We start from the raw sequence: 24,218 nt of genomic DNA on the forward strand, positions 1-24,218 counted from the left end.
CTTCTCTTCTCTTCTCTTCTCTTCTCTTCTCTTCTCTTCTCTTCTCTCTCTCTCTCTCTCTCTCTCTCTCTCTCTCTCTCTCTCTCTCTCTCTCTTTAAAAGCTGGGCTGGGTTGAGGCTTAAAGTAAAGGGGGTGGGGGAATAGATGGGGAAGTAAAGAGAAAACATAATCTGTGGTTATCTCAGAGTCTGGTTGGAAACCAGTGAGAGGGTACCATTTGCATGCATATGATTTAGTGTCTTTAATAGCTTAATTTTAAAAGGGGAAATGTGCTCCCCAAAGAACATAAATTAAAATGAAATTGTTTGTCCCAAGCCAGGCTACAAGTTATACTACGTAACCTCTGTGGAGCCTCACCTTCCCTAAATAATATACTTTTCAAGGTACCAAAGAAGTCACTCCTGGGTGAGATCCTGCAGGATAATTGTTCATTTCCCACTCTACTGGATTCCCTGCCCTCCATGCAAGCCTGGACAGGTGTTAGGTTATTTATCAGGTGTACAGGAAGAGGAGGAAGAGAAGGAGGCTTGCTTTGGAAGCCTTTGGTGTAGATGTCTAGTTTTTTATTTGTCCTGTACTACTCTGGAACCAGCTCAGCTGGTCTTGGAGCACCCCCTGAAGGGACAACAGTGCACAGGGAAGTCTCTCAGCCCATCATGGGCAGAAGAAAAGTAGCTCTTATTGACTGAAGCACTAGACAAGTATGTGGATAAAAATTACTATCATTTATGTCTTTTTTCCACTGGAAAAATCACCATGATAGATTGTGCTCCTAGTGGTGAGAGATTGATAGCATGAGGTGCTAATATTGGATGTGGACAACTCTAGTAATCTGTGTGACAGCAAGAGAAGCTCTCCTACCACCCCCCTTCACATCCCCCTACTCTCCTCCTAGTTGCCCTCCTCCTTCCTAAGAGTTTCCTCTTGAGATTAGATTGATATTGTGCATGAACTAGCCACTAGAGGAAAGGACTTCCCTGTAACTAGAAACTTATAACAGTGAGCAACTTTATTTTGCTTCAAGGGCAATGTTTATGTTATTTGTGCTGAACTCAAGTGTCCCAAGTGGAAACATGAAGATTTTCTTAACCTAACATACAGGGAAGACCTAGAGTGTGTTCCCTCAGGACTTTGATGTAGAATGAGAATTTGGCTCCAGTTTGCTTCTTACACTATGGCTCTCAGGCTCCTAAAGCATGAGACTTTGCAACAGAAATTCTGGCCACATTAATTATGCCCTCTCTCATTCAGTAACCAAATCTCACAGGCCTCTCTCTGCCAACCAATACCCCCCGAGTTCATTCCTAAGCTTATTCTTAAGCCTATCAGACAAAACCTTCTCCTCTAAGCCCCTTGCTGCTACCCCAGACAAGGCCATCCTTTCCTGGGGGCCTAAAGAGGTGATGGCTGACACCAGCATCCTTCCACCTCCTCACACCTCCCTCCTGTCAAGCCTGGCTGATCTAATTAAGTGTTCTAATCTAAATTGCTCCTGGACACTCCAACCCAGAGGTTAAGATGGGAATATGTGGAGAGAAGATGAGGAGAAGGACAGGATGCCATCTGCCAGCTGCAATCTCTCTATCACTGATGGGACCGACATTAGCTTGGCCCAGGATGAAGAGTATAGACATAAGTTAGTGGGGACGTGGAGTTAATTAAGTAGCAGCCCCACTGCAATTAGAGTGATGTTTAAGGGACAGACCAATTTAGTTAGTTCCCAGGAATGCCTCTACCCTGGAATATAGGACTAACAGGAACTAGCAAGAATATATTCTTTTACTATCAGGCCAGATCCTCATGTTTGGAATCCCCTAAAGGAAATACCCTCATGTATTTAGAGAGGAATCTTAATCCTTTTTAAAAAGTAAGTTTTCTCCTTTGTTCTTATCACCCCAAAAGGAAGTATATTATAATGAAAAACACACACAAACACATCGTGTCACACATCACATCACACACCACACACTATTCTTGGAGCCAGGAAAAAAAACTAGTTTTGAATCCTACCTCTAAACTCTTTCTAGCTGTGAAAAAGCCCTTAACCTCTCTAAGCCTCAGTTTTTCCATCTCTAAAATGGCGATACTTATATCGGTGGTACCTACCTCACAAGGGCTGTTGTTTGGATTAAATGAGATCTTATATGCAAAATGCTTTATAAACTTTAAAGTGCTATGAAAATGTCAGCTCTTATAGATATTGCCATATAAGAATGTAACAGTATAAACAGTTCATAAGGAAAGAACAGCTTGAAAAGTGGGGCAAAAATTAGTCAAGGGTTAAATCACAGTTTAGAGGTGTTTAGAAAGATGTTCTAGGAAAATTACAAATAGAATAGTAAGTATTATAGGAGAATAGAAAAAGACATATGCAGAGATGAAGAAAATATAATAAATAAGGCTTATGATGCAGAGAAGAGAGAAGGGAATCTTTCTAAGATGATAAATTGTGGAGAAGCTACTAATTTACATTGGTACAAGAAATTCCTCACAAAGAGTTTCCAACCCACAAAATCATAATTTTTTTAAATGGAGGAAATGACCTCCATTGTAGCATAGCTGGAACAGAAATGAATAGGAAACAGTGAGAGTTGATGATATTAATAAGGAAAATGAAAAGACAGGATTATAGATTTAGAGCTGGAAGGGACATTAGAGATTATTTAATCCAATCTCCTCACCCTTATTTTATGAATGAATGACATGAAGTCAAGAGAGGAAAAGAGGTATATCCAAAATCACAAAGGTACCAAGAAGCATCAAGGATTTGAACCTAGACCCTCTGACTCAGAGTGCTCTTTTACTATCCCAGACTGCCTCTATTAATGATTAAAGAACTTAGTCTTCTGAAGACACTTCTACTTCTCCCTGCCTTCAGATCTGAATCTGAGATAGAAATCCTCATTCTGGCAACTAGTTAAATCCTATCACTCAGTATTTGTCTCATAGTTGAATGGCATGGTTGAAAGAATGTCAGAAAATATGGGATTTTTATTCCAGGCTCTGACTCTTACTAGTTGTAGGACCAGGAGCAAGTCACTAAATTTTTCTCAGCTCCATTTTCCTCATCTGAATGGCTGTTATGAGAGTCTGATGACATGTGAATAAAGTGCTTTGCAAACCTTGAAATACTAGAGATAAATGTCAGCTGTTATAATTACAGCCTCATTCTCCCACTACCAATCTTAATCTGCATAGTTACTACACTAGAAATGGTCTGTCAGTGTTTCTCCTCAGCTCTCTTCAAACTGGCCTTTGAGCATGCAGAGGTATCTGACCTGACCACTGTCTCTGTGGCCTGACCTGTGACAGATGCTGCTGGGTGAGGAGAATGTGCTGGCTGCCCTGTCACATCTGCAAAAAAGAGGCAGGAGAATTGTCCTCAGGGTCATATTCCAGGAAAGTCATGGAAGCAGTGTTCCCTGATGGCCTTTTCTTTCTGAAGACAAAAGTCAAGAATCCACAGACTATAAACCAAAAAGCTTCATTTAAATCCTAGGGAAATTTTAGAATAATATGTTAAAAAGATAGTTGGTGAACATTTAGAAAATGAAGTGGTGACAACAGTGTGTTTTCCCCTTAAAACATCAAGGTTTCATAAAAAATGGGCCCTGCAGAGGCTAACTAGATGGATCAGTGGATTGAGAGCAAGACTTAAAGATCCTGGGTTCAAATTTTATCTCAGACACTTCCTAGCTGTGTGACCTTGTGCAAGTCATTTAACCCCCATTGCCTAGCCCTTAATACTCTTCTGCCTTAGAGCCAATACATAGTATTGACTCTAAGACAGATGTTAAAGGTTTCAAAAAAAAAAAAAAAAGAATGGGTCCTGCCACACTGACCCTGTTTCCTTTTTTGCCAGGGTTACAACTAACCTAGTAAATACAAATAAATACTGTCAGTATAGTTCATCTGGATTTTAGCAAAGCTCTCATGAAATGTATTTAGAACAAGTTAAATGGCAGACTCCAAAAAGTAATCATTAATGGTTTAATATCAACTTGGCAAAATGTCTCCAATGGAAGACTTTAGAGATCAGTGCTTTTTAACAGTTTATCAGTGACCTGGATAAAGGCATAGACTACTTCCTTAACAACTTGTACTTGGTATAAAGCTGGCAGGGAGAGTTAGCACACTGGATGACAAAGTCAGGTTCCCAAAAAATCTTGACAGGCTAGAGCATTGGGAGACATCTATTAAGAGAAATTCTCTGGGGACAAATACAAAGTCTTAATCTTAGATTCAAAAAATCAACCTCAAAAATACAAGATAGAAAATGTGGTAAAACAATAATTTGTCTAAAAATGTCATTAAGTTCTTCAGAAATGAAATTAGGTTCTTAAGAAATGAATATGAATTAATGTGAATCCATAATGTGATATAGTTGTGAAAAAGGTTAGTGCAGTCTTGGGTATCATCAGGAGAGTCTTAATTTATAAGCATATAGAAATGATGATAATCCCTCTCTACCCTGCCTTGGTCAGAGAGTATCTAGAATGTTATATTAAGTGCTGAGAAGCACTATTTATGGACAGTGAGAAGCTGGAAGGCATTCAGAGAAGAGGTTAATGGATAGTAAAGAGTCTTGAGTCTATATAAAATGAGGATCATTTGAAAGGACTTGTGACATTTAAGTTTAGTGAAGAGAAGACTCAGGAAGGATATTATTCAACTATTTAGAAGATTGTCATGTGGTAAAGAGATTATACTTGTTCTATTTGACCACAGAAGACAGAACCAGGAGCAATGGGTAGGCATTGCAAAAAGACAAATTTAGATTAGACATAAAGAAAAACTTCCTATTTGAACTGCCCAAAAGGAGAATAGGCCATCTCAACAGATAGTGGTTTCCTCTTCAAGGAAAGCTTACAAGCATTAGTTAGGTGATTATTTGTCCAGTAAATCATGATGAGAATTGCTTTTAGGTAGATGTTGTGCTAGAAGGCCAGTGAAGTAGTCCCTTCTAACTCTCAAATTCTGGGATTCTTTCTTATGTAAGAAAAGTCAGGTGCCACCAATTCTCAGTTATCTTAGCCAGGGTGGGAAAGCAAGGAAAATTCAAGTCTGAGAAAAAAAAAAATCTTGTCTCCCTTTCAGTTCCCTCCTCAGACTAAGCTTTACACTTCGGTAACTAAACAGGAACTAGACCAGACTGACTCCAGCCAATTGGATTTGATATTTACCTTTTCTGTCCACTTCTCCTTTCTGGTAGAGGTGATAAATGAACCATCATTTTATTAGTTGGTTTGACCAAGAAGAGGAGAAATGGAGGAGAGACAATCCATACCTAACTCCCGATTAATAAAAGGTAGAGTTGTTAGTGACTGGACAGCAGAATATTCCTCCCAAAAGAAACAACCCAAAATCAAGCTAAGAGTTTGGGGCACTGAATGACCTGAGTCAGAGAGACTCTGGGGAGTTTGAGACCTATACATAATGAGAAGACATGGCTGTCTAAAAACCTAAATGGCCACCTCAATTGATTGAGTAATGTTTATTGAGCCCTTAATGTATGAGACTTTCTATCCCCTGTTGAAAAAAACCTAGTCTAAAATGAAGTTTGGACATTGCAGATACTATAGCAGACGAGAAGAAAGGAAGAGGGAAATAGAGGAAAGAGGGACAACACCTTGACAACAAAAGAATAAAATAAAGAGTCCTTGGGTGATTTCTCTGCCAATAAAACCAAAGCATTCCTAAATCAGGGAGTAGGGGAAGACACAGGGCTCCACTCTTCTTTTGGTATATGAGTCTCTGTGTCTGAAATGATCTGATTTCTAAGAGACACCAGAAGAAAAAGAAGGGCAAGTGACAGATATTAAATTTGGCAGATAATAACTCTTCGTTTTACTTTGTCCTAAAAGCTTCCCCATTGAAAAGATAGGTGATTTAATTAAAACCCAATTAGAGTTCTGCTTCTGAAACTTGGAAAGCTATTCTTTGGCTGGGCCACATCTGGTTTCCTAGCTGTCTCATCTCTGCTTCTCAATATCAGCAGCATGCAGCGCCTGGGGCCAGTTTCAGGTTAGAGGTGAACACTGGAACACTGGCGGCTTGTGTAATCTGGGCATCGGATTAAGTCCTTCTGAAAAGCGTGGTCTGGCTGGGAGAAAAGCTAAAAGCCATTCCCAGAATAATATATATTGAATTTAAAAGCTGTCTGCTTTTCACTGTTTTCCCTCTGTGGTATAGGCATGTATATGAAATAATATTAAGTTTGGAAAACACTTTGGAGGCTGTTTGATTATTGGATAAATGAAATGGTAAAATAATTCCAATAGAATCAAAAAATATTAGAGCATAAAGGAGAAAGATTGTAGAGATCATCTAGTCCTGCCTCCTTCATTTTTCAGAGGAAGGAACTGAGGCCTATGGAGGGGATGTGACTTGCTTAAGGCTACACAGCAGAATTCAAAGCTAGGATTAAAATCTAGACCTTCTAACTCCCTGATGAGTACACACACCACTCTAATTCACTACTCTTGTTGTTTGTCTGTTTTCCTTCATGGAGGAGAAACAGAAATAATATGAGGTGACAAGTTTTGATTATATGAAGGGAATGATTTTTCCCTGGTTCTGGTGTTGCTATTCTTCTCTCTCCTTCAGATGCTGAACTTAAGAGTCATGGGACCAAAGAATTTCCACATTGATATGGAATTTCAGAGCTGTCTCTGATGCTTGCCATCTGTGGGACCTTGGACAAATCACTCAACCTCCCTCAATTTCCTTATCTGTAAAATGAAGGGGTTGGAAGAAATTGGATCTGAAATTACATTCAGCACTAGATCTTTGACCCTTAGACCAAGGCAAAGCCAAGCATGAAAAAGGTTTAACCCTAGAACTCCACTGGAATAAGTTTGGACATCCTAGAGACCTGATCTTTCTCCTATGTGAGCACTTCAGGGAATTGTGGGCTTTCCCCAATGATGACCCCAGTCTTCTGTTGAAGCCTAGCTGAATTACTGAGAAACAAATAACAGATCACCCAGACCCTAAGCCAGAGCCTTTTCAGGAAGTCTTAAGTAGTCTTAGAACTCATCTCCACAGTGAAGATCAATTTCAATTTAAAAAATTTCAGATCTAATGACAGAGTCAAGTGGAAAATATTTCCTAAGAAGAAGAACCCCATGGAGATAGGCCCTGAACAGTAGGAAATATATTTGCAGAAAATGAGTAAACCCTTACTGGTAGCTTCATCACCTCTAAGCAGTAGTTTTAATAGTGATTTTCAAGTCATTGGAACCAAAATATAAATATAACATATATTTATATTTTTGATGCTGATTTAAGCATCAAAATAAAGAATAAGTGGAAAAGTCTAGGAAAGAAATTTTTAAAAGATAATTTGATTTAACCTATTTTTTAAAACAGCAACAATAAAGTCTAGTACCCTGGTTTTAGAATCCAATAATCTGGCTTCAAATTCCTGTTACTTTTTAGCCTTAGGTCCCTCTCTCTTCTTGAGCTTTAGCTTCCCTCTGTAAAGTGTGTGAGTTAGACAAGATAATCTTGAAGGTCCCTCCTAGCTCTAAATCCTATGAATCCCTCTGTTCTTAAATGGTTCTGGACTGTATCAGACGCCTTTCTTTCCTCTTTCTTTCACCAATTTTTTGTTGGAAACTAAAACCCCCTGGACAATTCCGTGCTTCTAGGGAGATCTCCCTTAAAAGAAAGGCAGGGGTTGACCTCTGCTAAAAAAAATAGTTTCTTGAATCTCAACAAATCCAACGTCTTTATGCTAAGCATCTTGCTCTCAATGCAGAGACTCTGGTTTGTGTCCCAGTGCTATTTTGCAGCACCACTTTTCTCCCAATCCTATGCCTCCAATTAATCTGAAGGAAGATGGGAAAATATTGTAAAGCAACGTCGGGGTACTCGTGATTGTGTCAGGGAGACCTCTGAACTTAGAAGTGATGAGACAATAGATTGTCTGGCTTAGCCCTGGGGAGGAATTGAAGGGTGAAATGATAAAATGCATTAGCTAATCTTTGTCAAAGTAATGGGACCACTTATTGAGAGAGCACATTTCACTTTTCAAGTACTATTCAATATGAATTGCCTGGCTTCACCCTACTCTGTATTCCTAAGCGGCAAGGAAGCCTGGGAATAATGTCACAGTTAGGAAAAGGAGGGAACCAAAGATGTGGGGTTTGTTTGTTTGTTTATGTCTACCAGATTTTTACTGTTAAAGTGCTTCAATTGGGAAATGTCTATTGTTTTGTGTGAGAAGAGGAGTTGACAGGGAGGCATTTGCTGATATCACTTAACTGAAAGGAGGTGGGGGAGGGGCCTCACGCTATCTATGAAATTTGGAAACCACTCAGGACAGGTTCCTGCTGCTCTGGATTCCTTTTCAGCTCATTCATAAATAGTTTCCCTACCGGGTGCGGTGCGGGGGTGTTAAAGACTCAGCCTTGGGGATGTGATGGACCCAGATGTCCGCTCCTGGTCCCCAGGCAGTTGGCTGGGTCTTGTAAATATCTCCTTGTGGCCTGAAATGTTTCCACTGGGAGGGACTGAGGTCAACTCCAAACCTGCGGAGTTTGTGTGTCTAACAAGCCCCCATCCCCGCTGCCACCTCTGTGCATCCGCCATTGTGTCTCCCCCTGTGCCAGGTGGACAGGGGGGAAGCCGGTCTGTTGTCCTTGGAAGCCCTTCAGCAGAAGCCTCCTCTGATGCACTAACAGGCCCCCCCAGCAGCTGCAGGCCTCTGCCAAGGCCAAGTGACCGAGCCTCGTGCAGCCAGCGGCCGGCCTGGCTCGCGCTTCCTCTCCACGCTGCTTCCTCTGAGCTGAGCGCTCCTGTCCTCTCTGTGATGCTGCTGCCTAACCTTGACTCTGACTGGCCACGGGGCTTTCCTTTGTGCTTGATCTAACCATGTGGTGGAACGATAGAAACAGAACATGGTTCTGTCAAGCACCGCGGAAAGCTCCGTGCTTTTCTGCAGCATGGCCCAGCGCCTCCTCCTCCGCTGCCGCAGCCGCCTCCTCCTCCTCCTCCTCCTTCTCCTTCTCCACCACCGCCACTGGGGACTCTACTCTTCTCTTCTCTGCTCCGGAGCAACACTGGGAATGTCGTCTCCGCCCGCCTCACGCCTTGCCACAGCCAGGACGATGTGGGCCTCTCTGCCTGTCCTACCCAGCCACACAACCATCCTCCAGGGCGCCGCAGCACTGGAGGGGAAACGAAGGATAAAGGAGGAAATGCATGAGCCAAGTTTTGTCCACAGTCATGAGAGCACTTGTTTAGGGAGTTTTCACTTCCAAGTGGTATACCTGTGAATTGCGTTATTTCCTTTGTATTCCTATGAAGTGGGGGGAGGGGGGATGCATGGGAATTCTTTTTGCAGGTAGGAAAAGTGGGGACCAGAGGGAGTAGATGGGTGCCTCCAAGATCACACAGCAAGTCCGTGCCAAAGGCAGGATGTGAATCTAGGTCTCTAAACCAGTCCACCAAGGCACACACCCAGGATCCTAGGATGAAGGAAGAAGACCTGCGGTATTTGTCCTTCCTCCCCCGCCCCCACCCTTTTAGGGGAAAGGAATACTTTCACTTGCTTGGGATCTTGGGCCAATTTGGAGTATCCTGACTCAAGCGACTATACCTTCCTTTACTCTGGGGGTAGGGTGGAGTACAAATGCCAAAGGTCTCCTTCCCCCAGCATGGGCACATGTTCCATTGCCTCATGGAAAAAATCCCAGCCCAGAGTTTTTATCCCAGAATTGCTTTTCCAAAGATTTGGTGTTAGGAACAGCATACTATTTTGGGCCTCCCTTAATCTTTAGGGTACAAAGTAATGGGAAAACTTTATAGTGAGTCTAGAAATTTAGTAGTGGGCTGGGTCCACTTTGACAAGCAGGCTCCATAAGCTCAAGGTGAGGAAAGTAATCTGAATGGCCCTTCCATCCTCGGCTAGTTCCCAGTCCCAGCCCTTATGCTGCTCAACATTTACCCACAGCTCTTAGGTCCCGAGTAAGAGAAAGGTCAAAGTTCTAGGTTGCCCCTGATAGAGCTACTTTCTTTTATCAAGACTAGGCACCCTAGTGTGGACCCTATAGAGGAGTGTCTGCTTTGTCAATACAGAGAAAGGCTCTTTATTTATCATCTCTTAATCCCCATTCTCATCAATCACCCAATCCTACTTCCCTCTAGACTGATGCATTATAAACTGTGATAACTACTGCCAAGGGGAATAGGCTTAATTTTATAAAAAAAAAAACAAAAAAAAAAAAACACCATGGATTTTTGAGCTGAGAGAGGCCTTAGAAATCATCTCTGTGGTCCCTTCATTTATGTAGGCAGAAACTCTGGCCCAGAAAGGTGAAGGACCTTTCCAAGATCATATAGCTAATAATTAGTAGACCTGAAATGCAAACCCTGGTATACTCAAAGATGCTAATTAACAGAAATAAAATTCAAATCAAAATGACAAAACATAGGAATTGGAAGACTCTGTGACCATCCAGTCAAGCCATAGATGGTACCCTGAACTTCATATTGGCACTCCTTCCATAAAAGATCCAATCCATTGTTCAGTTCCCAGGCTTCCAGCTTGAGTTCCAATGTATACATCATCATGTGATTCTGAGTGACTTACAGACCTCAGTTTATCCTTAGTGCAGAAGTCAGTCCTGTTGGGAAATAATGTAAGAGTAGTAGAACATTAAATAGGTAGATTGTTTTAATACTCAGTATTCTGGTCCTCTCTCTTGGTACTATGTCTATCATTATAGAATGGAAATTTTGTAGGGAATGTAGACAATTCAAATGGATTTCCCCCTCCAGCAAAAACCACATCAATACCTTTGTGAGTAATAGCTTCAAATAAACCCACGAGCAGCAAAACTTCTTTTTCTTCTTAGAACGGAGAAAACAAACCACGATCCCTTCCACGGCTGCCATTCTCACTGTGCTGAGATGGATTGATTGCAGTGGAGGGAAGAATCCCCCAACCAGCCCTTAATCATGGCCCTTCAATCATGTGGACTTTAAAGTGCTCTGTCCAGTTTGGTACTGAAAAAGAAGCGCGTGGCTGGAAGGCCATAGTCATTTAACTCAGCCTTACAGGCAGATGGTTAGGGTATGCATTAGTTTCTCTGATGGGAATAACTTAATAGGGCAGCCACCTGCCCGAGTGATCACCAGGCTTCTAGTAAAATAGTAAATGTTATCAGGTTACTGGCGTCTGATTCCTTCTGCCTTTGCAGACTAATGGACGGGTTTGAGTGCCTGGCAAAGCTCTGTATTTGCTATTCATCACTTCTGACTGTGTGCTTGTCCAGATAACTCTCTTAAGCTGACAAAACCCAGCAGACTTTCATCCTTCCCCATTATCTTTTTGTCCTGTGCCCCTTCTTCTCTCTCTGCTTTTCTTTCAGCTTCTTCATCTTGAAGGGGGTGGAAGGGGCAAAAGGGAAAGGGAAAAGAATCCTAGAGCAGTTCCAGAATGATCTGTACCATCCTATGGCACGAGTGTTAACAGAGTTATTTATTCTAGGGTCCATCTGCCCATGTAGAACTCCAACGGGACATAGACTCCCTTCTCTGTAACTGTTGCCCAGGGATGAAGAGAAAGCACACACCATTAAAGCAGCAGCCTCTATGGTGCCCTGTCTAACATGTTAGCCCTGTATGCAGGGAGAGGAATTCTAAACTGCTGCTGGCAAGGAAATCATGCAAATGTTCTATTCCCTGTGTGTGTGCCCCTCCTGGAGAACATTGCCTGAGCAGGAATTAATAATGCAATTGTGTTACTGATGGAAAAATGTGGATTCTCCCCTGCCTCCCCTTATTAAAGGTTTTAGGTTCCTCCCTCCCAACCCGATCACACAAATGTTGTTCAGAGCTGCCTGCTGGGAGGGAAGGGGTTGGGGGTAGGGGGAAAGAGGCACAGGGCCAAGATGACATCAGCTCTCCTAAGGCCCATTTCAAGTGGAATTTTATAGCTGTGCTCAAAAGCCTCCAAGAATTCTTCATTCCAAATGCCCCTGAAGAGGAGAAGCCCTGCCTTCTTGGAGTTAGCCCTCTCCTCCTAAATATTTCTGGCAGTGACAAATCTGCATTAAGATTGCCACTGACTTTTAAAGCTCTGGAAAAGTTAAAAATACTTTTTGGTAGCAATAATCATTAGGTCTAACAAATGGCTCTAAGATGTTCTGGGTAGTTTGGTAATGAAATACAAAGTGACAGGGGCTGCATTTCAGACTAGGCCTGTGTTAGGAAGCCTAAGATTGCATATACTTTTATGAACAATTATCCCACGCATATAAAAATCATCTCCCAAACCACTCCTTATTACAAACAATCACAATTACAACAGTAGCAAGGGAGTGCAGGGGGGCAAGGGAAAAAGAAAGCTGAGAATAATAGATAAGTCCAGTAAATTCAATCACAAGATCATTTTATTAAAACAGGTTAATGTGTTTGTCACAGAAATATATATATTTTAATCCAACCATACTATAGAGAAGGTTATTGCTAGGCACAAACTGGTCTCCCTTTGATATTGATGAAAATGCACTTAATAGGCTACTCTCCTCAAATGCTACCTCCTAGTCAGTGCCCTTTTTTTAGTTCCTCTAATTGTTGTAAAGCAAATTATTCACCTTGTCTGTCTCTCTCTGCCTTGCTTTGATCAGTAGCTCTGATATCTTGGTTCAAAAATCCCATTATAAACACTTTCATAAATGAAATGGAATGTTGTTTCACTTTCTACTCATGGACCCGTCAAAAGAGAGCAAGTTACTTGGCAGGGAATTGCAAAATGAAGTTCCATCTGGAACTCCACAAGCCGAAGTATCTAGGGAAAAATCATCCAAGTCAGTATAGTCCAGGGGGATGGAACCAGAGAGCTGTGGGCAGCCGATTTGCCTAATACGTTGAGACAGAAGCCCCTGACTATATGAAAACTCGTGCTTTTTTGTGTGTGGGCTTCCTGCATCACACAGAATGGGATGGAATGGTCCCCAGCATTTCCTCAGTGTTAGACAAATGCCTGCCACCTAGAAATCAGTAGACATGTGAGTAAAGAGAAGCTAATGGATGAAAAAGTATCTTTACCATCCCCATCATCACCCAAGAGAGACCAATGATGCTTCAGCCTTCTCTAACTTAGCATTCATTGAATTGACCTGAAGTTTGCCTTTGTTGATAAAGAAAGACTTTGTTGTTAATTAATAGTGTAATAAGATTGCACAAGAAACATTTAAACAACCTATGAAAACAAACTGTTTTTAAGTCCCTTTGAATACTTTAAAAGTATTCATGCAGAATACAAAAAAAAACACATTTTTGCAATAAAAAATTGAAATTTCAGATATAAAATGACAACGAATCCTCATCTCTTTATCATAGTAGTTCCCCCTAAAAACCTCTCAGAGGCAGTGTATTATTAGTTCATTTCTGGTTCCTATATATCTCAAAGAAATAACCATTAATTTCTTTAAAATCATTTATAATTCTCATCTGGCCTACCCTACCCTAGTTCATCTGAATTAGAGAGACTTAATTACAATTAAGCTACAAAGCATGGCCAATTTCCTTAATATTTTTAAATCTCGATCCCTGAGACAATGAAAATATGAAAGGAAGAGTATGCCTTAGCATTTATCTATAAATAATGAGAGCCAGGAAAACTGAGAGGAGTGAAGGGATGGAAGGCCTATTGTGGAGTAGGGAGAGGCAAAGAAGAGAAAGGTAGTACCAGAAAAGTACATAAATAATGTTTATTCAGAATGTTGGGACAAGAAGAGAATCAGAGATTATCTAATCCAATCCCCTGATTATAGAAATAAGGAAATCTTAGAAATAAGAATTAACTTGCTCCAAGATCACATAACTAGTAAGTGGTAAAGCAGGGCCTGTTCTACTGTATCATGTTGACCCAATTAATCCATCTATAAACATTTATTAAGTACCTCCTATGTGCCAGGCACTGTGCTAACCACCGGGAATACAAAAAAGAGGCAAAAGATAGTCTCTACTCTCAAGAATCAGACTCTAGGAAAGAGAGCATCTGTGGACTGGATAGTACAACAGGCCATCCCTCTTTTTTCCTTCTCTCCTCATCCTTTCCTGGCACCTATATCTGGAGTATATGTGAAGCTGATGTGGCCCCTGTTCTGCCTCCCTCCCTAGGTTCTGAGGACTATCGGAACAAGTTCAGCGGGGATTGTTTCATGGACCTTGTGTGTCCTGAGAAGTGTCGCTGCGAAGGCACCATCGTGGACTGCTCTAACCAGAAACTCGTCCGGATTCCCAGCCACATTCCAGAATATGTGACTGACCTGTAAGTCTTCTGACACCCGCAGGCCCTCTGTGATGACGGGTACCAGTATCCATCCTGTAGAGCCTGCTGTGGGCTCTGTTAGGTTGAATGGATTCCGTTGCTATTGACAGACACCCGACTCGGGGCTGAGGCTGGGCAACAGTACCTAGAGAAAACTCAGGGCCATTTCTGGCCTCCTTGGGGCTGCTAAATAAAGCATTTGTTATGTGCCAGGCACTGTGCTAAGCTTTGAGAATACAAGTAAAGGCAGCATCATTGTCCCTGCCTTCAGGGAGCTCTCCTTCTCGCGGAGGAGGAACACGCAGACAGCTCTGTACGCAGGAGATCTACACGGACGGACGGATGGAAGGCGATGTCAGAGGGAAAGTACTAATGCTAAGGGGGACCAGGAAAGGCTTTCTGAAAAAAGGGAAGCATTTAACTAGACTTGCAGGAATTCAGGGGGCCGAGATGAGGAGAGAGAGCATTCTGAGGGTAGGAGAGAGCCAGTACCGATGCCTGGAGTTGGGAGATGGTGAGTCTTGTTCCAGGAACAGCGAGGAGACCAACGCCACTGAATTGTGTAGCGTATGTGGGGAAAGGGCGGGAAGGGGAAGTGTGAGAAGACCAGAGAGGTAAGAAGGGGATAATATGAGCATTTTCTTAACTCATTTATGCTAATGGAGGTATGAGTAGATGAACGATTAATTATGGTATCCGAAGCATTATTGAAAATTGGGGCATGTCTTTTTCTGACCACACATCATAAATAGTTCTCCTTGGGTCCATAAGTAGAGGGAGGTAAGTCAGAGATATAGTGGGTGGCCTGAGATTTATATATGTGTATATATATATATATATATACATATGGTGTAGTCAAAAGTTCAATGAGTTTGGAGTCAGAAAAAGTAGGAGTTCTGGCCTGCAGCCTCTTATTAGCCACTTGACAATAGGCAAGTTACCTCACTTATTTGGCTCTCAATTTCTTCATTTGTAAAATGGTAACCCATTAATAATGGCACAGTGGATAGAGTGACAGTCTAGGACAGTGGTTCCCAAACTTTTTTTGCCTACCACCCCCTTTCCAGAAAAAAAACATTACTTAGCCCCCTGGAAATTAATTTTTTTAAATGTTAATAGCAACTAATAGGAAAGATAAATGCACCTGTGGCCATCACTGCTCTCCTGGATCGCTGCAGCACCCACTTTGGGAATCACTGGTCTAAGAGATAAGAAGACTCCTCTTCCTGAGTTCAAATCCAGCCTGACACTTATTACCTGTGTGACCCTGGACAAGTCACTTACCTCTATTTGCCTCTGTTTCCTTACCTGTCTAGTGAGTTGGAGAAGGAAACAGCAAACCACTCCAATATCTTTGCCAAGAAAACCCCAAATGAGGTTACAAAGAGTCAACAACAACAATATTTATAGCAATCAACATATGTTTTGAAGGAGCTAGATGGCACAGTAGATAGAGCTCTGGGCCCAGAGTCAGCAAGACCTAAGTTCAACTCCAGTCCTTAGACTAGCTGTATTACCCTAGGCAAGTCACTTAACTTCTGCCTGCCTCTGTTTCCTCAACTGTAAAAGAAGGATAATAATAGCACCTATCTCCCAGGATCATTGTAAGAATCAAATGAAAACATAAAGCATTTTGCACACATTAAATTCCCACATAAATGCTATTTTTATTATCATTGTCTAAACTTTGTATGCCTCCAACACTTCACACTATTTTCTGCACACTTAGTAAATGTTTTGCCCAATTGAATTAAAATGAATAATGAGTTTAGGTGCTGAAATAATTATACATATACGGATATAGTAAGTGGTAAACACAAAAGGACAATTTTCCCTAATATGGGAATGATTTCTGAGGTGGATAGATTTGGGATTTTCCTTTTCCTCCCAAGTCTCTCCATTACTTTTTAAATTAAGATGCCAAATATTCAAATAAGAAGCATAGTGTGGTACAGACAGGCCTCTACTCAGCCTTGTATTTCAGATGTTGGAGTCTCGGGTTTCAGGGACTATGGACATGTGGACTGCTATGACATCTCAGTGAAGGTCACCACCCTTCTGAGGGAAGAAATGGAAGTAAGTTGTCCTAATACCTAATTTCCTTTTTCTCTCTGGCTTCATTTCCAGACGCCTAAATGACAATGAAATCTCTGTCCTGGAAGCCACCGGGATCTTCAAGAAACTGCCCAACCTGAGGAAGATGTGAGTAAAAGGGCCTTGGGCCATGGCCACCACATTTCACCTGGGATGCAAGGCCAGTGGGCAAAGTCTAGGACCCTAGATAACTGTCAAATATTTGAGGAGTGGTCATGGAAATGGGGTAAGCCAGGTGGCACAGTGGGTAGAGCCCAGGGCCTAAAGTCAAGAAGACTCATATTCTTGAGTTCAAAACTGACCTTAAACACTTACTAACTATGACTTTGGGCAAGTCATTCACCCCATTTTCCTTAGTTTCCTCATCTATAAAATCAGCTGGAGAAGGAAATGGTAAGCCACACCAGTATCTCTGCCAAGAAAATCCCAAATGGGGTCATGAAGAAGCAGACATGACTGAACAACGACAACGTGGGAAAGGAGGCTTAGACTTGCTCTGCCTGGACCCAGAGGGAACATCTACAAGGGATAAATAGAAGCTGCAGAGAGGCACATTGAGAGTTGATTTTTTAAGGAAATACTTCCTAACAGGTAGAGCCATCCAGAAGTGAATAGGCCACATTGAGAGATGATGAATTTTCCCCCACTAAAGGCCTTCAAGCGAAGGCTGGATGGCCACTTGACTGAGAATGTTAGAGAATATTTTTGTTCAAGTTGGGATGGCTCTGAAGTCCCTTTCAACTTTGAGACTCTTTGAAGTGTCTGGCCATGGAAATTCTCCACTCCTTGGAGAATTACAAAGAGTCATTTGTTAGCAATTTTTCCCACCTTAGCCCTCACCCACTATCAGTTTTCACAGTTGTTGAAGTAGCTGCAGAGACCCTTCTGTAAGTGAAATCCATTTAGATTTCCTTATAAATCTAGAAGCTCTGGCTATACTCATAGATTCAGGGGATATTTGATCTAGAAAGGACCAAAGAAGTGATCTAATTCAACCCTCTCATTTTATATATGAAGAAACTAAGACCTAAGAAAGGGAAGTCTCTTGCCCAAAGTCACACAGTTAGAGACAAAGTTAGAGAAATAAGGTCTAAAAAGTTAGCCTTGTGTCAGAGAGACTCAAATTCAAATCACCCCTCTGACTTTGTTGTCAGTAAGTAGATTTTGACTTCTGTCTTGCCAGTATATTCAATGAATCTGGGAGAGAGAGTGAGGCTGAGGCCTTTGCACAACTCCACCTCACTTAAATCCAACTCACAAAAAAGACAAAACATCATTTAGTGATGTCAGTGGTCCTCTTTAAAGGTAAAGGATGAGGGGCAACTAGGTGATACAATAGACAGAGTGCCAAGACTGGAGTCAGAAGGACCTGGGTTCACATCTGGCCTCAGAGATTTCCTACATGAGTGTGACCCAGGGCAAATCATTTAAACCTATTTGCCTTCCCCTTGCCCTTCTGTCTTAGAGTTGTTACTAAGACAGAAAGTAAGGGTTTTATTTAAAAAAAAAAAGAAGGAAGGAATAAGGAAGGAAGGAAGGAAGGAAGGAAGGAAGGAAGGAAGGAAGGAAGGAAGGAAGGAAAGAAGGGGGGAAAAGGGAAGGGAGAGAGGGAGGCAGCAAGCAATGAAGCAATGGGCTGTGACCCCAAAGAGTCTTTTAGCCTCTCAGGGCCCCAGCAACTCTCTAAGATTATAAGTTTTCCAGAGCAAGTTTCCTCCTTCAGAATTCCTATATAAAAAGTGAAATCTCAAGCCCAGGCAAAAAAAAAAATGTTAGGACTTAAAATTCATATTCTAACTCATTCCACTGCAGATTTCTGTCTTAAAGATGTTCTGGCTTCCCTCCCTACCTTAGAAGTAGTCAGTCAATCACTAAACATTTATTAAGTGTCTACTATGTGCCAGACATTGTGCTGAGTGTTAAATAACCAGCCCTTGCCCTCAAGGAACTCACAGTCCAAAAGAAGATACAACATTCATACAAGGATTTAGAATAATATATAGCTGGGATAAACTGGAAATAATTGGCAGAGGAAAGGCACTAACATTAAGAAGGATGAGATAAGGCTTCTGGTAGAAAGTAGGGTTTTCGCTGGGACTGGAAGAAAGCCAGATTGATTGTTGAAGATGGCTTTGCTACTGGTTGAAAAGTGAAACTGCTTTTTTCCCTAGTTCTCTGAAGGACAGCCAAAGGAATATATGTATTAGATAGCAAACACTTAAATTAAGATGTTTTTATAAAGATAATTCATTATCCTTTTTATTGATTGTTGTTGTTCAGTTGTGTCTGACTCTTCTTGACCCCATTTGGGGTTTTCTTGGCAAAGAAACTGCAGTAGTTAATCATTTCCTTCTCCAGCTCATTTTATAGGTGAGGAAACTGAGGCAAATAAGGTTAAGAGGCTTTCCCAGGGTCATATAGCTAATAACCATCTGAGGCCAAATTTGAACTCAGGTTCTTCAGCCTCCATGTCTGGCACTCTATCCATTGTACCACCCAACAACTTTTTTATTGCTATCAACCTATGATTTCACTAGCTTGGGGAGCTCCCAGCATGGGAACCCCCTCCACAAATGCAGGTAGGCGACTCTGTCATTTCTGATCTTCAAGAGTTGTGTGCAGCCCTGAGAGGGTAAGAGAGTTGCCTGCTGTCAAACACTCACTGTGTGTCCGAGGCAAACCTCCAACCTAGTTCTTTCTGATTCCAAGATCCTCCCTTTATCCACTATCCCAGGCTGCCTATCTTTTTCACATCGCTAGAAAAATATTCATTGCACCAGGTCCTGACTTAAGAGAAAGGGAGCTTTATTATAGGTGAAAATACCATTCTTTCATTTAGTAGGGACCACAAAGGATGCAATAAAGCTACTCCCAGGCTCCCAGGCCCAACCAAAAGGGAATGGGGTGAAGGATGGCAATGTTTCTGACAAGGCCGTATGATTATTCAGAACCCCAGCGGGAAGCCGTCTTGTTCTTGTTTCCTATGAAGCAATAAGTCTTCCGTGCTCCATTCTTGGCAGGAGATGAGAATGTAAACACACAGGTGCATTTCAGATGTCTGGAAACAGGCAGCCAGGGGTGATCGCATCCCGCTGTTCCCTAAGAAGTGTTGGCCTCCTGTGGATTTGCCATCAGAGCCTCCTCTCCAAACCCTTTGCTGCCATCCTAATTGGCTGAGCTCTCCCTAAACTCCCTCCTTTATAAAGGGTTCTAGGTGGGCTCTTACGGGATGGGGTTGAGCCCTAGCTGGTCTACTAAAAAGGGGAGAAGGGTATTGGTGACCCTAGATTTAGGCAAAACAATTTCACCTGCAAGAGGTTTAGAGAATGTAGAAAGACTAGAGGAAATAAGATTCCATCCCCTTTTTTTTCTGCAGTAGCTCCTGTTTGGGAAGGGTTGGATACCCCGTAAGTCACTCAGGCAGCAAAACATTTATTTGTTGCTGTTTGGTCATTTCTAACTCTTCATAACCCTATTTTGGGGTTCTCTTGGCAAAGATACTAGACTGGTTTGCCATTTCCTTCTCCAGTTCATTTTGCAGATTCGGATATGGGAGTTAAAACAATGTGAATCAACTTACTCAGGATATCATATCTATGAAGTGTCTGAAACTGGATTTAATCTCAGGTTTTCCTGACTCCAAGCCTGGTGCTCTATTCACTGTACCTAACTGTCCATTTATTAAGTGCTTATTAAGTGCCAGGAAGTGTGCTAAGCTGAGACATACAGAAAAAGACAGTCACAGTCTTACCTCCAGAAGCTCACATTCTAATGGGGGAGACACCATTTGGAGAAAAGGCAGTGGTGGGAGAAAGGGTGAAGATGAGGAGAAAGGAGAGAAGATGGAACCAGAAAAAGGCCTGCAAAAGGCAGGGGTCTCTACCCTGACTAGGAAAAGTTACTAAGCCAAAGGATTTTAAGATATCTCACTTGGTTTATATCATATTTGAGTATTCCAAAATATGTGTATGAATCGCTTCTGTAGATTAATCTACATTTGCAGTTTACTAGGAGAACTGGCTGTGTATGGATCCTGTGGTGAAATAGTTTTTGCTTTCCTTGTAATCTGAGCAATCACCCCCTAATGCTGTATTTTCCCAGTCTGGATCTTATCCATCAGGTTTGCGCACAGTGGAATATGCTAAGGCTAGAGACTATCCAGCTTGCTTAGAATAGGAGCTTCTTGAGGGCAGGAATAATGTTGTCATCGTTCTTTGTTCTCCAGCACACAGCAGAGTGCCAAACAAATAGTGAGTTCTTAATAAATGTTTGTTGACTGATTGACTGACCTTAGACTTCCTCTAACCAGCTATATCTTCATGAAGAAGTCACTTAAACTCTCTGAGCCTCATGTAGGCTAAGAAGCAAGTTGGTTCAGTGGATAAAGCATTAGACTTGGGATTAAGGATAAATTGAAATCCTGCCTCAGACACTTACTAGCTATGAAGGCTTGGACAAATCACCCAGTTTCTCAGCCTCAGTTTCTTCGTCTGTAAAATGGAGATGATAATAATAGCACCTAGTTTACAGAGTTGTCATGCTAAACAAATGAGATGTTGGGAAGTACTTGGCAAATCTTAAAGTATGAAATTATCATCATCATTATGCGTTGAATGAGGATAACGATCCCTGCCCTGATTTCTTTGTGAAAATAAAATGAGATCATGTAAAGGAGAGTATTTTGAAAACTATAACACAGCAAGATTATTGCTATAACTCTAAACTAAAAAGTGAAATAAAGTTTCTCTGTAGTATGGTTTTGGGTGTGTACAGTGAAAGTTAGGAAAGTGTCTTATTTTACAACAGAAGTTCTTAACCTGGGATCCATTAACTTGTTTTTAAAAAATATATATCTTTATAATTTCCTGAATATGGATTAAGAGAAAATTTGAATACAATAAACTCCCAACTGGAATATTTAGGGATTATTGTTATATATTGAATACAGATGAAGGAAATTTTAGTGAACTCCCAACCAAAATATTCAAAGATTTTTTTTATATATGTTGAATACAAATGAAGAAAGTCATCGATAAGCACAATGCTTCCCATTGAATGATTCGTCTCCTTCCAAATTGTTTACCTTTTTTAGCATTATAGATTTCAAGGTTATTGGTTTCTTCTGTAAAGTTCTGTATTTTATTTTATGCATTAAAAATATTCTGAGAAGAAGACTATAGGCCAGTAAAGAGGTCCATCACACACACACACACACACACACACACACACACACACACACACACACACACACCTCTTTAAAAATTCTTGTTTTATATTGATTTTTTTTGGAGACTGAGTAACCCTATCTCAGCCAAGCTGGAAGTACGGTGGCCACTCAAAGCCCTGACCTTACTGCTAATCATCGTGGAAGCTTTGATCTGCTCTGTTTCCATTCTGGACTAGTTCATCCAGATCAACTTTAGCCATATTTCAGTTCAACACTCCTGAACTCAAATAGTCCACCAGCCGCAGCCCCCTCTCCTACTAGCAAGAACCATAAGCATGTGCCACCATGACTGACCTATGCTGATTTGCAAGTTAGTTTCAGTCCTGAAAGAGATTATCAGTGAAATCTCCTGGTTTTAATATAGGCTCATGGATTTGAATTTCAAGGCATCTCAGAAGCCACCTAGTGCAATCCCCTCATTTTTCAAACCAAGAAACCAACATCTAGAAAAGTCCAGTGATTTATCCAAGTTCACACAGATTATAAGTGCCAGAGTCAGGATTTGAACCCAGTTCCTCTGACTAGAGAGCCATTGTTCTTTCCATAGCACCATACATGTTTATCTGTCCAAATAGGAAACCCAAAATGCAACCTTTACATTAGCCAGTTTTCTCAGTTTCTGGGAAAAGAGATACTCTCCACCAACCTCCTGTCTCTTACCTCCATTCCAGTCTGAGCCTGAGGCCAGTGCTTTTGCCTAGATTACAACCATCTCCCTCATGTCAAATAGAGTTTATAGTTTATCCAACAAGCATGAAAAATATAGACCTCCTAATAGACAGAGCTTTGCTTCGTCGGGCTGAAGCTCTATGGAGGTAGCCAGATAGACTCCCGTTGGCTCATGGAGGCGATGACAACCACATTTCATGGAAAGAATATAAGTGGAGCCTGAAAACAGAAAGCAGAAATTCATTCAGTGTGTACTTTCCTTAGCGGTGATTTCTCCAAGTTGCCTTGCTTTGACTAAATCCTGGGTGTGAGGCAGAAGTTTGGAAATGCAGGCAGTTCTGCTATATGCATTCCCAAAAAGCATCTCACTGTACAAAATTACCCAATAAAAATCACAGAACTTATGGTGGAAATGAGGTTAGGGGAATGGCCCTCAAAATATGTCAAAATGTGTTATCTTGTTAGTGATACATTCAGAAAAAGATAGAAACTTAATTTTAAGAAATGGTAGTATGGCTTTGTACATGTTAAAATTTTTTTAAAACATAAGTAATGGCCTGGTCCTTGGTCTCCCACTTCTACTAGGCTTGTGCCCCAAGTTATTATGGCAGAGGGGGCTAGAGGTGAGACTGGAGTGGTGTGGATCACTCCTTCTGTTCTCACAGCTACTACAACAACAACAAAATTTCCAATAAGTACACTTTACCTTAACAGAGAACTGATGAAAATGAACAACAGAAAGGTTTTAGTCTTGTGAGTTATTGAAAAGTGTTGCAATTCACAGTGTTTCTTATGAAGAAATCAAAGAAATCACCCAATAGCCAACTCAGAATGTGAGTTGGGCCCAGAATGTTCCCTAATATATTAATCAGGTTGGAACAAATTTGTGTTTTCCAAACACGAGTTATGACCAAACTGACTATATAAGTGCCTCATCATCCTTGACATTCTCACCTCTAGCCATGTCAAAAGGTCCTACAGTACATCTATTAGTGGGTAGTTGTACAGAGAAAAAAATAGAGGCACTGACCCCACAGGAGGTCATATATGAGAATTTGGGATTTCCTTTGATACACCCTCATTGGACTAAACTACTCTGTGAGTTTTTATTGCAACTTTTATTGGAATAAGTTAGAATTCTTGCCTGGTTTTCCAAGAATTTGCCCCAAAGCTCTTCAATGGCTCTTCCAATCTCTGTAATAGCAGAAAAAAGTCATAGCAGGAAGACTGTATATTTTTTATTCTTTCTTTTTTACCTACTCTTCTATCGTCTGTCCTCCTAGCCTTGGGCAATCCAATGCAAAACCTTACAGTAATGTGATGTTAATTTTGTACATTTAAAGAAACAGATGTCTGGAAATGGGGAAATGCTCATTTCATAGGCAGTCTTACTCATCTTCATTGCCCATTGTGGGCACGTTAATCCACCAAAAAGCCCAACTCTCAGAGCAAAAACCTCCCTCTTCTGGCATATGGGTGAGTTATTACTATAGAGGGAACCTTTATTTCCCATTTGGTGTCTAATCTAGGGTAATTTGCAATCTTCTCGTTGCATTACCATCATTCTTGGGTTATCCTATGCCCAGATTCCCAGGATTTAAGAGAAAACAGACTAAACCCAAATGAAATAAGACAGTGATCCTAAATAAAACAGAATAAAGCTTAATCTGTCTTTTGAATATTTCTCCATGGACCATGGGAAAACTGAGTGTGCTGGTTCATGTTGTCTTTCACTGAGCAAGTCACTTCCCCATCCTAGACTACAAGACTCAGTTTCCTCATCTGTAAAATAAGAGTTGTCAGTCAGTAAACATTTATTAAACACTAACTATGTGTCAGAAAGTGAATTAAATTATCTCTTCCAGATCTAAGGGATTAAGCAGGAACACACACACACACACACACACACACACACACACACACACACACACACGCAAGCC

General features: G+C 41.3%; 1 protein-coding gene across 1 annotated transcript in view; it reads left to right on the plus strand.

Moving 5' to 3' along the window:
• Positions 1 to 24,218, plus strand: part of SLIT3 (slit guidance ligand 3) — an 835,110-nt gene that overhangs the window by 702,833 nt on the left and 108,059 nt on the right. The window contains exons 14-17 of the mRNA XM_044659841.1: positions 8,408 to 8,813; positions 8,949 to 9,132; positions 14,138 to 14,288; positions 16,416 to 16,490. Coding sequence (XP_044515776.1) covers positions 8,408 to 8,813; positions 8,949 to 9,132; positions 14,138 to 14,288; positions 16,416 to 16,490 — 816 coding nt within the window. The remainder of the gene's footprint in view (positions 1 to 8,407; positions 8,814 to 8,948; positions 9,133 to 14,137; positions 14,289 to 16,415; positions 16,491 to 24,218) is intronic.

Source organism: Gracilinanus agilis, chromosome 2 (genome assembly GCF_016433145.1).
Source record: "Gracilinanus agilis isolate LMUSP501 chromosome 2, AgileGrace, whole genome shotgun sequence".
Taxonomy (NCBI): domain Eukaryota; kingdom Metazoa; phylum Chordata; class Mammalia; order Didelphimorphia; family Didelphidae; genus Gracilinanus; species Gracilinanus agilis.